The sequence below is a fragment of the Glycine soja genome, chromosome 15 (assembly GCF_004193775.1).
Source record: "Glycine soja cultivar W05 chromosome 15, ASM419377v2, whole genome shotgun sequence".
Lineage (NCBI taxonomy): Eukaryota > Viridiplantae > Streptophyta > Magnoliopsida > Fabales > Fabaceae > Glycine > Glycine soja.
The window spans coordinates 1,505,543-1,520,621 of record NC_041016.1 but is presented as its reverse complement, the minus strand read 5'-3'; the positions used below and the strand labels follow the sequence as shown (position 1 = coordinate 1,520,621).

The 15,079-nt window shown below is 28.3% G+C and overlaps 1 protein-coding gene across 1 annotated transcript; it reads right to left on the bottom strand.

Annotated features, from left to right (window-relative positions):
• Positions 1 to 1,016: 1,016 nt before the first annotated feature.
• Positions 1,017 to 4,196, bottom strand: LOC114385677 (transcription factor MYBS3-like). The gene is made up of 3 exons (XM_028345695.1): positions 3,682 to 4,196; positions 2,041 to 2,249; positions 1,017 to 1,824 (listed from the first exon to the last, which is right to left on the bottom strand). The coding sequence occupies exons 1-3, from the start codon at positions 4,013 to 4,015 to the stop codon at positions 1,288 to 1,290; spliced, it is 1,080 nt and encodes a 359-aa protein (XP_028201496.1). The 5' UTR covers positions 4,016 to 4,196; the 3' UTR covers positions 1,017 to 1,287.
• Between the last annotated feature and the right edge of the window lie 10,883 nt (positions 4,197 to 15,079).

Here is a 15,079-nt window from a genome sequence, read left to right as displayed (position 1 = left end):
GATTATTAATTTTTAGAAAAATATTTTCATATATATTTTTTATTTTATTTTTATTGTTCATAAAATTGTATAAGAAATTTATGTTTAAAAATTAACTTAGTCTAAATTTAAATATTTTGTAATTTTGAAATTGAAATGATAAATTAATTCAATTATTTTATAACTATATTGAAAATAAAATAATGATTTTATAATATTTATAGTTTATAAATAGTATTTTGATTAATTAAAAATGTAAAAATTAATTAAATCAAATGCAAACCATTGAAAATATATTAACTTTTTTATGAAAAAACAACATCAATTTTTGTCCGGTCTTTGACAAGTCTCAAATAGTAATTTCCAGCCTTAATATCATTTTTAGTTTATTATGTTTCAAAAAGTTATTTTACTTTCATACTTTAAATTTTAAATATTTTATTTTATTTCTTTATGTTTTGAAAATGTATCACTTTGATCTTTTTTATAATTTTTTCATTAAAAATATTAGTATTTTATTAACTTTTAACTTTTAACTTTTAAAATGATTTAATATCACTTTTGATATATTATGTTTTAAATTTTAAAATAATTAAGTTAACATAATAACAGTTAAAAATCATCATCTTTTTTATTTAAAAAATTAAAAATCACTAAACAAATGAAAAATAGATAATCTAAAATTACGAACAATAACAACTTCAAGTTATTTCTCCTTTAGTTACTTGTCTCTAGTTGACCAAGAAAGATAATTGTCGTGTGTCCTTACTTCTGTTTCTGTTGCAACCTCCTTATAGGACCGAAATTATGATCTCATCTAACAATTATTATGAGACAAACTATTATGACTTAAATTGGATTAACTTTTAACCCGTAAAGAGCTTCTTATTTAAAATAAATATTTAATTCATGACTTCAAAAAATAAATTTACAAAGTATTTATAAAGAATTTAAAAGAGAAAGTTAATAAAATAAAAATCAAGGTGTGTAAATAAATTTTAACAGCGGTACGTATTTATCAAAAAAATTATCCAAAATGACTCTAAAAATAGCCAAACCAAGAGGAACAGAACAGAACCTCTTGGTGCTATTTGATTATTTAAGCTTCATTTGTTTACAGTTAGAAAGAATAAATATTTTCCAAGAATTGATCTAACCTGATCTACATACCACCATATAACTTGCTACTAATTGGAAGATTAAATGCTAGGGATCAGGAATAAAAAAAATGATATATAATGGTACAAATGAAAAGATGAGCAAAAGAAGGCTTAATTACTGCTGCTGTCTTCACCAGACCTTACAAGCTCAGACAGCTTGAATTGCGTTGTCCTTGCCATTGTTTAAATCCGAACTACCAACCGGGACATTTGCATGGAATGCTGACTGCCTTGAGGGCTCTCCTAACAACTTTATGGAAAGAGGGGAAGGCTCTCTATCACGTACCTGTGCTTCCCCAATGCTTAGATGAGACATTCCCACAAGTTCGTCAACATTAACAGGTTCCTTTGGAATGACTGGGATTGGCTTGTGGATCTGATGGTGGCATGTCTCTCCTCCCTTAACTTCTTCAAAGGGGTGAACCCAAGTTGATGGCCACATGGGAAAAGGAACAGGTAAATATGCGGGAAAGCATCCATGAGGAGCCATTGGTGTCAATCTGTTTGATCCCATCATAGGTTCATTGGTCTGTTGCACATTTTCTTGAGAAGTAGTCTCCATAGGTTCAAATTCTGATTTGAGGGAGAGATTTAATGAGGGCTGTGATTTTTCATTGCAAGGTTGTGAGTTCTCGGGAGGTGGAAGCAGCACTTGTTCTTCTGGCACAGAAGGTTGATCTGAAGACTGACATATGATCGAAAAAACAGTTAGCTAAAGAGAAAAGCCGAGAAAAAAAAATAATATTACGTTTACACAACAAAAAACTTTAAATTGCTTATAGATTGGTGCTCATGTACAAGCAAGGATGACACTAATTTCCCTTTTTATATTACTAGACAACATGTAGACATAAGGATGTGAGCATGATTGCCCAATTAGATATGATGAATAAAGACCAACCATATCTGGAACCATGTCAAAAAGGCTGGAACGTCTCTTTCTCCTGGTAGCATGACTCTGCCGGATAAAATACTTTTGGGCATGACTTGCTACTTGAGTAGGGGTTCTTGATACAACAAAATTACGTGCTATCCCACGCCAGTCTCCTTTGCCCAGCTTCTGGAGACCAATTAAGAACAGCCGATGTTCTTCTTCAGTCCATGGCACACCTAAACAAAAGTACATACTGAATAATGTAATCCAACCAGAGTCAAAGATTTCATGTAACTGAAAATTTCCCTAGAAATGGTACCAAATTAAACAAACTATGTTTTACAGAGTACAGAATATCAAAAAACTAATACACATGGCTCAGCCAAAAATTGCTATTTACCACCGCCTTAGGATGTATAGCAAATAATCAACAATTTGATGGCTTCAAATTGGGCAGAAAATCTAAATAAATATTTGCCAACGAATTCCATCACTAGGAAAAACACATTGTCGTAAAATTTAATGCAATTACAACAATTATTATGAAAGAAATGATGCAGTCTTGCAGGTAAAACATGAAATCAACAATTTCAGAAGAAAGAAACATATTAAAAAATAAAATAAACATTCATCATTTGATTGTAAGTTTGCATTTGAAAATATCTTAGGCATTTAGCCCTGTATAATTTTTCTAGTAAAATAATAATGCATTCAAGTATCACCCCTTTCAAAGGGGATAATAATCAAAAGTCATCATGATTATGTCTGTCTTAAAGCCAAACACAATAATTAATTGCAGCAGCAACTCGGTACTCAAGTTTCAAGCTGTTCATGATTAATACATAGTAAGTAATTTTAGCTACACTTACAAAAAGATGAACAAGTATTCAACAACAATATACACAATAGTACTTAAACTGGTTTTAGGACAAAACGGCAATTTGACTCAAGCATCAAACTCTCGAGTCTAGTTTCCCTCATGACAGAAAGGCCGGAAATTTTCAAATAAACTTGTTCACTTCTTTTTTTATAATTACTTGCACTTAATGGATGCCCCTAGATTAAATGAATACTGTACACTACTTCATGGAAGAAATTCATTATTATGAAATGATTTAAAAAACCAAGTCCATGTAAACATTCCTTTGCTGGCCACTATAAATTCAACCTGCTATGAGCTCCCAACTGTTTCAAAATATATCATGCAAGTTAGTACATAATAAATGAATCACATTCATCCAAATTACCCCATCCATGAAGCAGAACATTAAATACCGCCATTGGCCGCTGGGAGAACCAATTAGACAACAAGATAAAGTTGCATATAATGTGAACCAGAAAATCAATTCCAAGACAAGGGGGAAAAAGGTTGAAGATTAAAAATAAAATTAAAAAAAAAAAAAAAAAGCATCCACGGATTTAATATAGACATATATGAATTACAAGAAATGAGAAATAAATCCTGAACAAACACAAAGAGCAAAGCATGGTAAATGAATGCAACAAACAGAAGGCGAGAACGAAAAACAAATCTAACACAGCAAACATAATGTAATGTCATGTGTAGCTAACAAAAAAACAAAATCCCAATTCCAAAGTTGTGACATAATAGTAATAAAAAAAGAAAAGAAGAAGGTCAAGAAAAGGAGAAATGAAAAGAATGAGAACCTTTTTTTCTATCACCGCGGCGGTTAGCGAAGGTGGAGACGTGGGCGGGGTCATCGGACAAGTAGCCTTGGGGCGGGTCGGAGCACGGGGAGCTTGGATTGGGCGATGAGGCCGCGGGGAGGTTGGAAGAAGAAGGAGATGAACGGAATTGCAGATGTGCGGCGGCGGCGGAGGAGGAGGAGGAGAGGTTAAGGTTCCCCATGCTAGCGCTCTTCTTTATGATTGATCCATCCGTCAGCCTCACCCCGAACAGCTTGACGCCGCCCCCTCCCCGCGACGGGCATGTCCGGGAGTTGTGGCCGTTGTTGGTGCAGTGGGAGCAGCGCCGAGTCATGCCGATTCGCCGCCGCCTGACTCGGTCCAGAGAGCAAATGGAATTGAAATTATGGATAGAAGAAAAGAGAAAAGAAAGAAAAGTGCATGTAGTATGTGTTTGTAATACAACACAGGGTGCTGCTGCCTCTTCGAGGTTAAATCTGGAATTCTAATTTAATGCTTAGCGGAACGCGCTCTATCGCTCCTTTCCTTTCTATGCCACTTTCACTTAGTTTTCTTTTTTTATACATTCTTCTCAAATTATTTCTATTTTTTCCTTTATAAAATTATTTTCTATGCATTGCTGCTGTCAAAAATACCTACTCCATCAATTAATAATAAATGATAAATAAAGAAACAATCACTTCATTCATTTGTTTATAAAATAAAATGAAAATCTTAAATTTTGTTTTAAGATTCTTTCATAAGTCCATAAAAATTCGCTTTTAGATTACAATTGTTCTTGATTATAAAAAAATAATAATTTTAAAATATGAAAAGATTAATTCTTTTAATAAAAAGATGTAAAGGTATACTATTAATTGATTGTCTATTATTTAGCCTCATTTTTCATAATTAATTAAATGAAATGTTTTTTCTTCTTGATTTCACGTTGTAACTGTATTTTGTAGACCGCATGTGATGTGATTGGTCTTGAAGAGTTCAAATTGGCATGGCATGACTGGACGGTGTTGTTCTCATGGCACTAACAACTCCAAAACATGCTTTTCAGCCAATGTGATATGCATAGCGTTAAGAATAAGAGTCTGCTTATTCAAGACGCATTTATTTAGAACAGAACAATAATGAATACCATATAGTATATAACAAACATCTGCAACTTTTTCTTTATTATAGAAACTATTCATTTGTATAATTTTAAGAAAAATAAAAAAGATCTTAAATAAGTCTTTGTTTAACATCTCCAAACATAAGTTATTTTATATAATTAATTATTAATTAAAAATTTGATTTTCCACAACTAATTTAAACAAATTTTTGGTGTATATATACACTATTTTGTTAATTCGTACAAAAATAAATTAATAAAGTATTTTATTTCAGGTTTTTTTTAGTATATCCTCTCCTGTCAACTTTATAAATGTTATTATTAACTTGGACATTGCTTTGGTGGACCATGTAAGTAAACCGGATATAGTAGGTGGTATGAGTAATATTTAATTTAGTGTGGGAATGACCTTTTGATCCTTAAGAATTGTCCATATTCATGCTTCCACTGTTGATCCTCCTCGGCCTGTGTCGAAATCGTAGATTCTTCCTCGACGAGAGGCTAACTTGGATAAAGTTCTCTTTTTCGTATTAGGATTGGGATTGTGGAATGGTTCTATGTTCCAGCTAAACCCAATTAATGTTCATGGTTATGCAGAAAAACAGTTTCTTTTCACACCAATACTCGTGAAGCCTTTGAGTCTACATATTCTCTTTTTCCTTTCTTGCAGTGGCTCAAGTTTCTGATTTGTTTTGTTTTGTTTCCGCCGGGGACCACTTTCCGACATTAAATGGTCAATAAAACAAAAGGGTACTTGAGTAAAATATGTCGATGTAAAAATAATATAATTTAATAATTTAAATTATTTTAAACTGGTTAAAACTTTTTCTGGTAACCAAACTCCAAGATTGAATACTATGCTAATAAATCCAACGATGAATAAAATATGGTCTAAAATAGATCACCAAACTTAATGGTCCACGGTAGCATGCTCCATTAATAATTATTATATAGTTTATCTTATTTCAAAATTGCTTGTTTTAATGAAACGCTAGAGATAATTATTATCAGACTATGAAGTTCCATTCTTTCAATCATCAGTCAAATGGTATCCGGCATTTTATCTATATATGGATATGGGTGGATTAATATAAAAAATATGGATAAGATTGTTTTTTACACAATCTTTATCGGTAAGATTAACTAATTATTAATAGATGTTAATTGTTTAGTTTTGACTAGCGATAGAAATATTTTAGTATAATTATTTAATCCTTTACAATACATATTATTGAAAAACAAATTACCCAGCTTAATATGATAAAGAAAAATTTGAATAATACAATTATTAGTATAAAAAAATGTTTATGAAAACAATATGTTAAAATTAAATAAAATAACTGATCAAATTATTTTGTGTATATTCAATTTTATTTTATCTAATTTCAATAGTTTAATACAAAAGGGCGGAGACTGCTGAGTGATGTTTTTATTGTAGTGAAGTGATTTGGAGGTGTTTGGATCAAATTAGAACTCTAGAAAAAGGCCAATGAATGTCCTTATTTACGGATTAGTAATAAGACACGTGGAATATATGGTGGCCCCCAGCTACTTTACGTGGGGTCGACGCCATTACGAGTCTGGTTTTTTTTTTTTTCTTCACCAAATCCAAAAGGAATATTTTCCTTTTTGTGGTTACTGATTAGATAGGAATTTGAATCGATTTATTTCTATAAAATAATTCAAATTTACAAAATTATTATTTCTATAAGAGATATATTAGTAACATAGGATGATTTGGTTGAAGAGAAAAAATTCCTATTCAAATAAATTTTTTAAAATTAAAGTGAGTTTTATATTTTTATTTTATTTTAATTTAAACAGTTATTCTCAATTCTTTTTTTTTACACAATCAAACATCTCCTGTGAGACACACACTTTTAAATATGTTTTCTTTGGTTAAAATTTATTTAAAATCACAAAAAATTATGAATCTCATATTTTATTAAATAATTTTGTAATTTTTAATAAAAAAATATTCTTTCATAAGAGAAGTTGTTAGAGAATATATTATGGCCCTCCTCTTTTCACAATCTTAACATTCTTGTAACAAAAAAAGAAAAAAAAAACAATCTTAACAGATATTGTACTTAGGTAGAGATAAAAGAAAATGCTACCGATAGCGCAGGTAAAACTTGTTACAAACTAAATTTAAATAGTCTAATGGATGTTTATGTGTACATTAATGATTTTTTTCTCAACTCGTTTATTAATGGGGTGAGTTAAGTAGTAATGTAATTATTCGCTTATTGAATTACTTGAATACACAAAGAAAATAAGGGAGTAAAATAAAAATTATTTTAATAAATATCTGTAGATTATACCGAATATCCAGATTGATGTATAATATTTGTGTATATTTTGTTGGTATAAAGCACATGTATCCTTTGGTAAAGATAGTAATATTTAAGTAAAATAAGATCAATATGAACAACTAAGTTTTTCATTGAATATTTAACTTAATGAATTTATACAACTAAAAATTTAAATTTGAGACCCAATTTCATGTCAGCTAACTCAAACAGATTGATTATATATATATATATATATATATATATATATATATATATATATATATATATATATATATATATATATATATATATACCATTATTTTGTCATAATATATTGTTAAATGTAAAAAGGTGAGTAAAATATTAAACAAAACCTTTGCAAAAAATAAAAAAATAAAGCAAAAAATTAAGATTAGGATAGTTAATGATTCAGTTTAGTTTAATTTTTAAATGAAAATTACTCGATTAATTTTAAACATAAAAATAATTTGTAATTCAACTTAGTTTGATTTGATAACAATATCAAATAACTAAACTATTAGGTGCTATTGGGTCGAGAATTATCATCGCATTGTAACATATAGATTTGGTAAGGGTAAAAATTTAAACAAAATGTTGAATGAATTCAAATATATATTATTTAGTTTGTAATGAGTATAATCTATATAGTACCATAAAAAAAACTTTGCTTATACTTTATAGATCTAAGGACAAAATCTTTGCTAAAATTTTAGGATTTTTTTAAAGCTACTAAACAAAATGGATAACAACAAATCTTTCATCTTATCTCTTTTAATATTTTTTTTTTCTTTTTGTTTGTGGGGAGGCCCCAGGCCACTATATGCTCTTTCATCCTATCTCAACTACATATTTTAAGCCATTTTAACAGTAAAACCTTAATATATGTTTAGATTTGTTTAAATGAGAAGAAAGAAAGCACAAATAACAACGTATTTTTAATAAAAAGAAAGTTCATTTTTAGAAATAAAAACTCAAAATTTATTTTCTTTCTATTTTTCTTCATTGCAAAATTTATTTATTTTTTGTCTCCTACTCTTTCGTCTAAACTAAACATATATTCTTTTCTCTAAATTAGATATAGCAAAAGGTTCATTTATTAAAGAAAATGTTTTTTATTTTTATTTTCTACTTTCTCATTTAATTATAAATATCGTCATATTTTCACTTGTTTGTTTTTAAAAGTATGTATAAGAAACAGGAAAATTTTAAAAATTTATTATTATCATTATTATTATTGTTATTTTAAAATAATAAATGAAATAAAGAAATTAAAAATACATTTTCTTAAATTAAATTATTTCTTATTATCCTGTCGTTGGCTGACAGTTTCCACTTAAACTAAAATAAAACGGCATGGTAGTATTTTTATTTTTTTAATAGAAAAGGTTGCTTTTGCTAATAATTAAAGTTCCACATAATTATTAACTTTCAAAATTCAAGGTTTGTTAAACTTAAAATATCTAAACTAGGCTTGTCCTTCAACATATAGGTCAGATTCATTCACTCGACAAAACTTAGGAGTGGTAGCCATAGATTGCTCATGATCCAAATATTTTTCTTGAAAAAAAAATTAGTCATAAGTAAACAATATTATCCACCAACATAAAGATCCGATATGATTTGTACGGACACGTGAAAAATTTTACAATTACCAAACGCCAGCAGAGAGCTAAAGAGTAAAGATTAGGAAACGTTTCAGACTTTAGTAGTCTAATATTGATATATTATTACATGTTCATATGACCTTCAGGATATTAATATTAGAGCATATCTTATATCTTTTCAATCCACGCTTCATATAAAATAGGTTATCTGGAGTAGTAACTTCCAAGAATATCTGAGATTGGCTTAATTTATCATACAAATTAATAGATTTTAAATACTTCATCCGTCTCGTATTATTTTTTAAAATCAAATATATTTATTAAAAATATGACTTGTACAAATGAAAATAATAAAATAACCATGTTTAATAAAAAAAATATGTTTATTAAAAGTTAAAATACAATTATAAAATCATTAAATGAGATATTAAAAATGAGAATAATATTAAAAATATTTATTTTTTATTTTTAAATTAACTTTTACGTAATTAAGGAGTATTTGAAAATAAATAATAATGTTTGGCATGATTAATTATATGAAAGTTTGATCATTGTCTTCATTATATTATTACTTGTATCCTTTAGTCTCAAGTGCTCGTCCCCGCATGTAAATAAGCATAGACTTGTTAAAGTAATCATTATGTCTCCAGTCTTTAAATCAATGTTGGCTTGGTTGGAGTGTAAAAGGGAAAAGAAAATTAATTTTGATGCTTAGCTGATACATGAAATTATTAATGCAATCTCTTACAAATGTGTTTCCAACTGTGACTTAGTGGAATCATTCCGTAAAAAAATAGTAAAAAAACCGTGAAATCATGGTAGAAAACTATACCAAGGTATATTAGGCATGTAACACGTATATTTTACATTTTACATTTCTGCCATACATATTTATTTAATAGCATGAATCTTTTATATTTTCAAAATAAAATTTTGATTTAAATTTACATGGTAATATAAAATTTGTTCATATATATCAAACAAAAAGTTATTAAATGTAATCAATTAATCAAAATAAGAAATTTTAAATTCATAAACAGAAAAGCAAGTTTTTTAATTATTGAAAAACCACCCGTTAGATACCCCAAAGACAAACTTTTAACATCCATATATATATATATATATGAAAATCATTATAACAATTTTTGTTTGTGTTTGCCCAACCCAAAAAAATACAATGAAGTTCAAATCATTTCCTTGAATCCGTCTCTGAACAGTCAAGGTTGAAAATGAACACAGTAGTACTTGGTGGTTTCCGTCGAAATTTTCCCTATTTTGACAAGTTTTTAAGAAATTATAACATGCAAAAAGTAGAAATACAACATAATTTTAAAATCCAACTGAATTTCATCTTTGCGTTTGTGCCATTTTTCTCGTATTCATTTTCTTTTCCTGTGACAATCAGCATCCCCATCCACTTGCATCAAATTTCACAATTAAAAATTGAATATTTATTCATACATGTAATATATATACAATTTCAATTTACTACTTAATTTTTTTATTAGATGAAATTTTTAAAATTATACTTTTAGTACCTAGTGTTAATCTTGATCCAATAAGTGATAACGTAATAAACTAACAGAATATCACACCATCGATTAAATGATGATATGACAAGTTTACGTAGTATCACATTATCACTTAATAAATTTAAACTAATAACATATACTAAAATAAAGGTTTAAAAATATCAAGTAGTAAAATAAAAATAAAAAATATTTTTTAGATGGTAAACTAAAAAAGAATATATAACATGTTTTAAAAACATATTTAAGTTAAAATTAAACAAATAAATTATGAAAACACATACAGTAGATAAAAACTATAAACACACCCGAAATTTTAATAAAAATAAGTCTAAAAAAGTGTGATTGAAAATGTATTGATATCACTTTTCAAGTCTCAATAATAAAGGAAATGTTTGATTTAAGGGAATGAATTTTGAGTGCAATTGATTTGAATTCATCTGAAATGAAAGTTGTGAGAAATAGTGTTTGATGGGGTAGATTGCAGTTGCAATTTTCGAAAAAGATGTGGGACTCATGGGATAAAATTTTCATTTCAATATAAGACTAAAGGATGTGAAAGTTGAGAGAAAATGAAATAATATCTTATAATCATAGAAAAAAGAATAACATGAGAGAGATAAGAGAGAAAAATTGAGTCTCTCACAATTTCAAAACCAATATAACTTATTATGCATATTGAATTATCTCTCTTTGTTCATTCTTTTTTCTTTTCTTTATTTATCAAATTACTTTAATTCAATTTTTTTTATTCCTTTTATGCTTTCTTTCATCTCTATCAAATCATTTAACTTTACACCTTTTCATTGTTCACTTTCAATCATTTTTATCCCTCTCTATCAAACATACCTAAATATTTGGTCTTAAATGCAATGTATGTATGTGTTGTATTGTTTGGTAAGACGTTAGCTAGAGTGAAGAATAGTATAGAATTGGGTTTCCAAGAAAGAATGGAGAAAGTGAGGGGGGGTTGACCCCAAACCCAAATATTGGTTCAATTCAAGTACAACTTCTGTAACGCAACAAATTGCTGGAACATTGCAAAAAATTAACCCAAGCTTAGCAAAGTTCCTGAATGGAACAAAAAACACGCGTTCAAAGCTTTGACTAATTTACCCGGCAAGCTATTGGAGTGATCATAACTTTTTGTTCCTATTTACTTGCCTGGCTGTTTTCTCAATTTTCTGTGACATTTCTAACATATCATTATCGTGTGATTTTGGCTTGATGTGATTTTTTTTCTTTCACAACCTTATATGGGTTTGGATATGGTTGAATAAAAGTTCTTTTCTTTTGTTAAATGTTTCTTCTCCTTCTAATTTACTTTGATTTTAATTTTTTTTTTGTATGCTTTAAAAGTTTACTTTCTATCTTTATAATTTTACAAATTTAGGTAATAATCCTTACATTTTTATTTTATTTAATTTTCAGTCTTTCTACTGTACTAAGTATTAGTTCATGAAAGATTACACTTTCTTTTAGTTCTACGTTATCACCTAATTTCACAAGTACAGATTAAAAATACTCCTAAAATAATGTTTATTTTACAAATAGCTAGTAACAAGTATTTGATTTTAATTTTTATGTAATAACAAAAATAATTTTTAATTATTATAAAAGTTAATAAATTTATTATACATGATATTTTATAATTAGATGGTAAATAAAAAAACTTATATTGTTGATATATTTTAATTAAATTCTAAATAATTTTTATAAATTTAGTTTCTTAAAATTTATCTTCTTATTTATTTCTTTATACTTACCATCATTTCTTTTGTTATGAAGTTATTTTCCTTCATTTTCTTTTCTTTTTAAACCATAATTTGCAGAGGGGGTTTTCTTCGCAAAAATGGTATGAATCGATTCTTACATTATCTGTATCAGAATTTGCTAATGCATATCTACTTATTTGTGAAAGGGAATGTTTTAACAAGCTACATCTAAGATTTATTTTATGGAAATTGAAGTTATAGGTTAAGAAAATATCCCTTCGGGATATGTGTTAATAAATCTCACGCATTTACTAAACTACACCAACTTGTTTTTTTTTTTTTTTTTTATAAAAAGTATTTTAACAAGTTACATCTTGTGTATATGCTAAAAAAACTTGAAATTGTCACTTGCCAAAATACATCTTCTAAAAATTAAGTGAATGCATGTTAATAAATTTCCTATTTATTCATCTGGTTGGATATATGTAATGTTAATTTCTTATCATAAACTTCAAATACATCATGAGGATAGTCTTATTAATTATTTTAGTCTTTTTTTTTTAATAACAAATCACGTGTATCCTTTACAAGAATAGGATCATTATGAACCATAAAGCTTATATTTTGAATATTTCAAACAATAACATACTTAAATCTCAAATTTAAAATCACTAATTAAATTGAAATAACTCTGCAGCAATTTATCTACGTATTCGTTGGTGAGGACAAAGGTTTATAGTCTTATTCTTATATACAAGTCTTGGAGGGGACAAAAAAATCTTAAGTTTTGTATGTATTTATATTACCCATCTGGGCATCTCCTGTTTCTTTTCTTGTAATCTATCAAACATAATAAAGATTGGTTTTTAAGTAGCTACTCTACATATTTATCTCGTTCTTGATATATTCTCCCTCTTTAAAGTTGGATAGTGGGTTCGGATAATTTCATGTATGACTATATATAATGGAGTATGGAGTAGAAGGAGACAGAAACTGCGATTATATATATTGCAAGATAAGTGTCTCTCGTTGGATAGAAAAATAGGAGAGAAATGAATTGAGGAGTGGATTAATTCCGTATTTTTCACATGACAAATAATGTCTATATCAAGCTAAAGCAAATCTAGAATGGCATCTGCAATGCATAGGTAAGACAAAATTTTGTTTCCCCGAGAAAGGTCAAATTAATAATAATAATAATTAGAGCTCTATCCACATGATAATATAGTATTACCATTTACCAACGCCTTTCCTGTGGAAGAGACTCCTTAGGACCCAATCAACGCGCCGAAACCATGACAATGTGAAACCAACCCATTTTCTACTTTGCTTATCCCAATCTCATTATCTCATCACCAGAATAAAAAAAAATCAGTCAGCTTTTGTCCCTGGATTTTTTTTATTAATAATTATAAAATTCTCACCATATTTTTTTTAAAGATATACAAATATAAAAATGTTTTCTATTTTTATCATTTTATTTACAAACATTTTAAATTTTAAAAGAAAAAAAAATACAAACAAGTGTAATACTGAAACTTTTCATTTTTAATTAAAAAACACAAGTCGAAACAAACACATCAAATTTTTTAAAGCATTATAAATATTTATAAAACAAAGTAAAAACAATATAATAAATTTTAATTGTTAGTAAAAAAATTAAAAACAATTCGAATTCGAATATAAAACATTCCTACCAACCTTTTTTTTTTGGAATAACATTTCTACAAACTAGAAACGTCTAACTTTAAATTTAGGAGAAATATTAAATGTTAATAAATATATCATTTTTTATTAAATGAATCTCAAGTGAATCTATTTAGAGAGTTAAGTCACATGATTTGATAGATCTCACATAAACCTCACCTAATAATAATAATAAAAGTATAAATAAAAGAGTTACATAAGAAGAAAAAAAACTAAACTTCAGCTTGTCTTCCATTATTGTTTGGGCCAAAATAATTATGATATGACCAGACTTTTGTAAAGGAGAAAGAACTTAAGGTGGCCCAACTTCAGAAACCATTTACAAAGAAGGGACATGCTAGGTGCACCCAGCAACATTGCTGGTGCACCCAACAATTAGGTAAATGGGCAAAATTACCTTGTGTCAAAGTTTGAAAATAAAACTAATTTAAAAAAAAAATAATTCCTTCTTCCGGAAGAAGGTTTTTCTGGTAAAACAATTTATTCTATCGGAAGAATTTGTTCTACCGGAAGAACCTTCTTCTAAAGAAGCTACCGAAAAAAGTTCTTCTGGTAACTTTTCTGGAATAAGATTCTTTTGGATGAACAATTTGTTCTACCGGAAAAACCTTCTTCTGGTAGAGGCTACCGGAAGAACTTCTTCCGGTAGCTTCTCCAGAAGAAGGTTCTTCCGGTAGAACAAATTGTTCATCCGGAAGAAGGTTCTTTCGGATGAACAAATTGTTCTACCGGAAGAACACAAATTGTTCTTCCGGAAAGCTACCGGAAAAACCTTCTTTCGGTAGCGTTCGAAAAGAACCTTCTTCCAAAAGAAGAAATTATTTTTTTTAACACGAGCAATTTTGCCCATTTACCTAATTGTTGGGTGCACCAACAATGTTGCTGGGTGCACCTAGCATGTCCCTACAAAGAAATATGTTTCAACAGTTCTTTCTTTTTTATGACAAAAAAAGTGTTTTCTAATGAAAAAAAAAAAAAACCCTCCCCATCCATATGAAACTGGCATGACTTTGCACACTAGTGAGGGTGAAGGACAAGTTTGATAATTGTTCCATCTCGCTATGAGCATACTGCGTCGAAAATCATTTTTGTCAAGCAAAATACTGTTCCATCATGGAATGGGATGAGTAGTAGTTGGCAACTAGGTTGTTAGTACACTCTTGTTTTCTTCAAAACGTTTGATTTAGTTAATACTTGTTTTATGCAATTGCTCTTTAAACACGCCCATCTCCAATCCAGAAAGGGAAAAATATCCCATTTGGTAAAAGGAAAAAAATAGAACATAAAGAAACGATAAATGTGGCGGATGACAAGAGAGAGATAGAAATAAGGTGTTAATTAGATTTTCTTTTTTATTATTACAACAAAGAAAGGTGTTAATAAGATATCTACAGTAGACGGTTGAGGTGTCGAGAAAAAGATA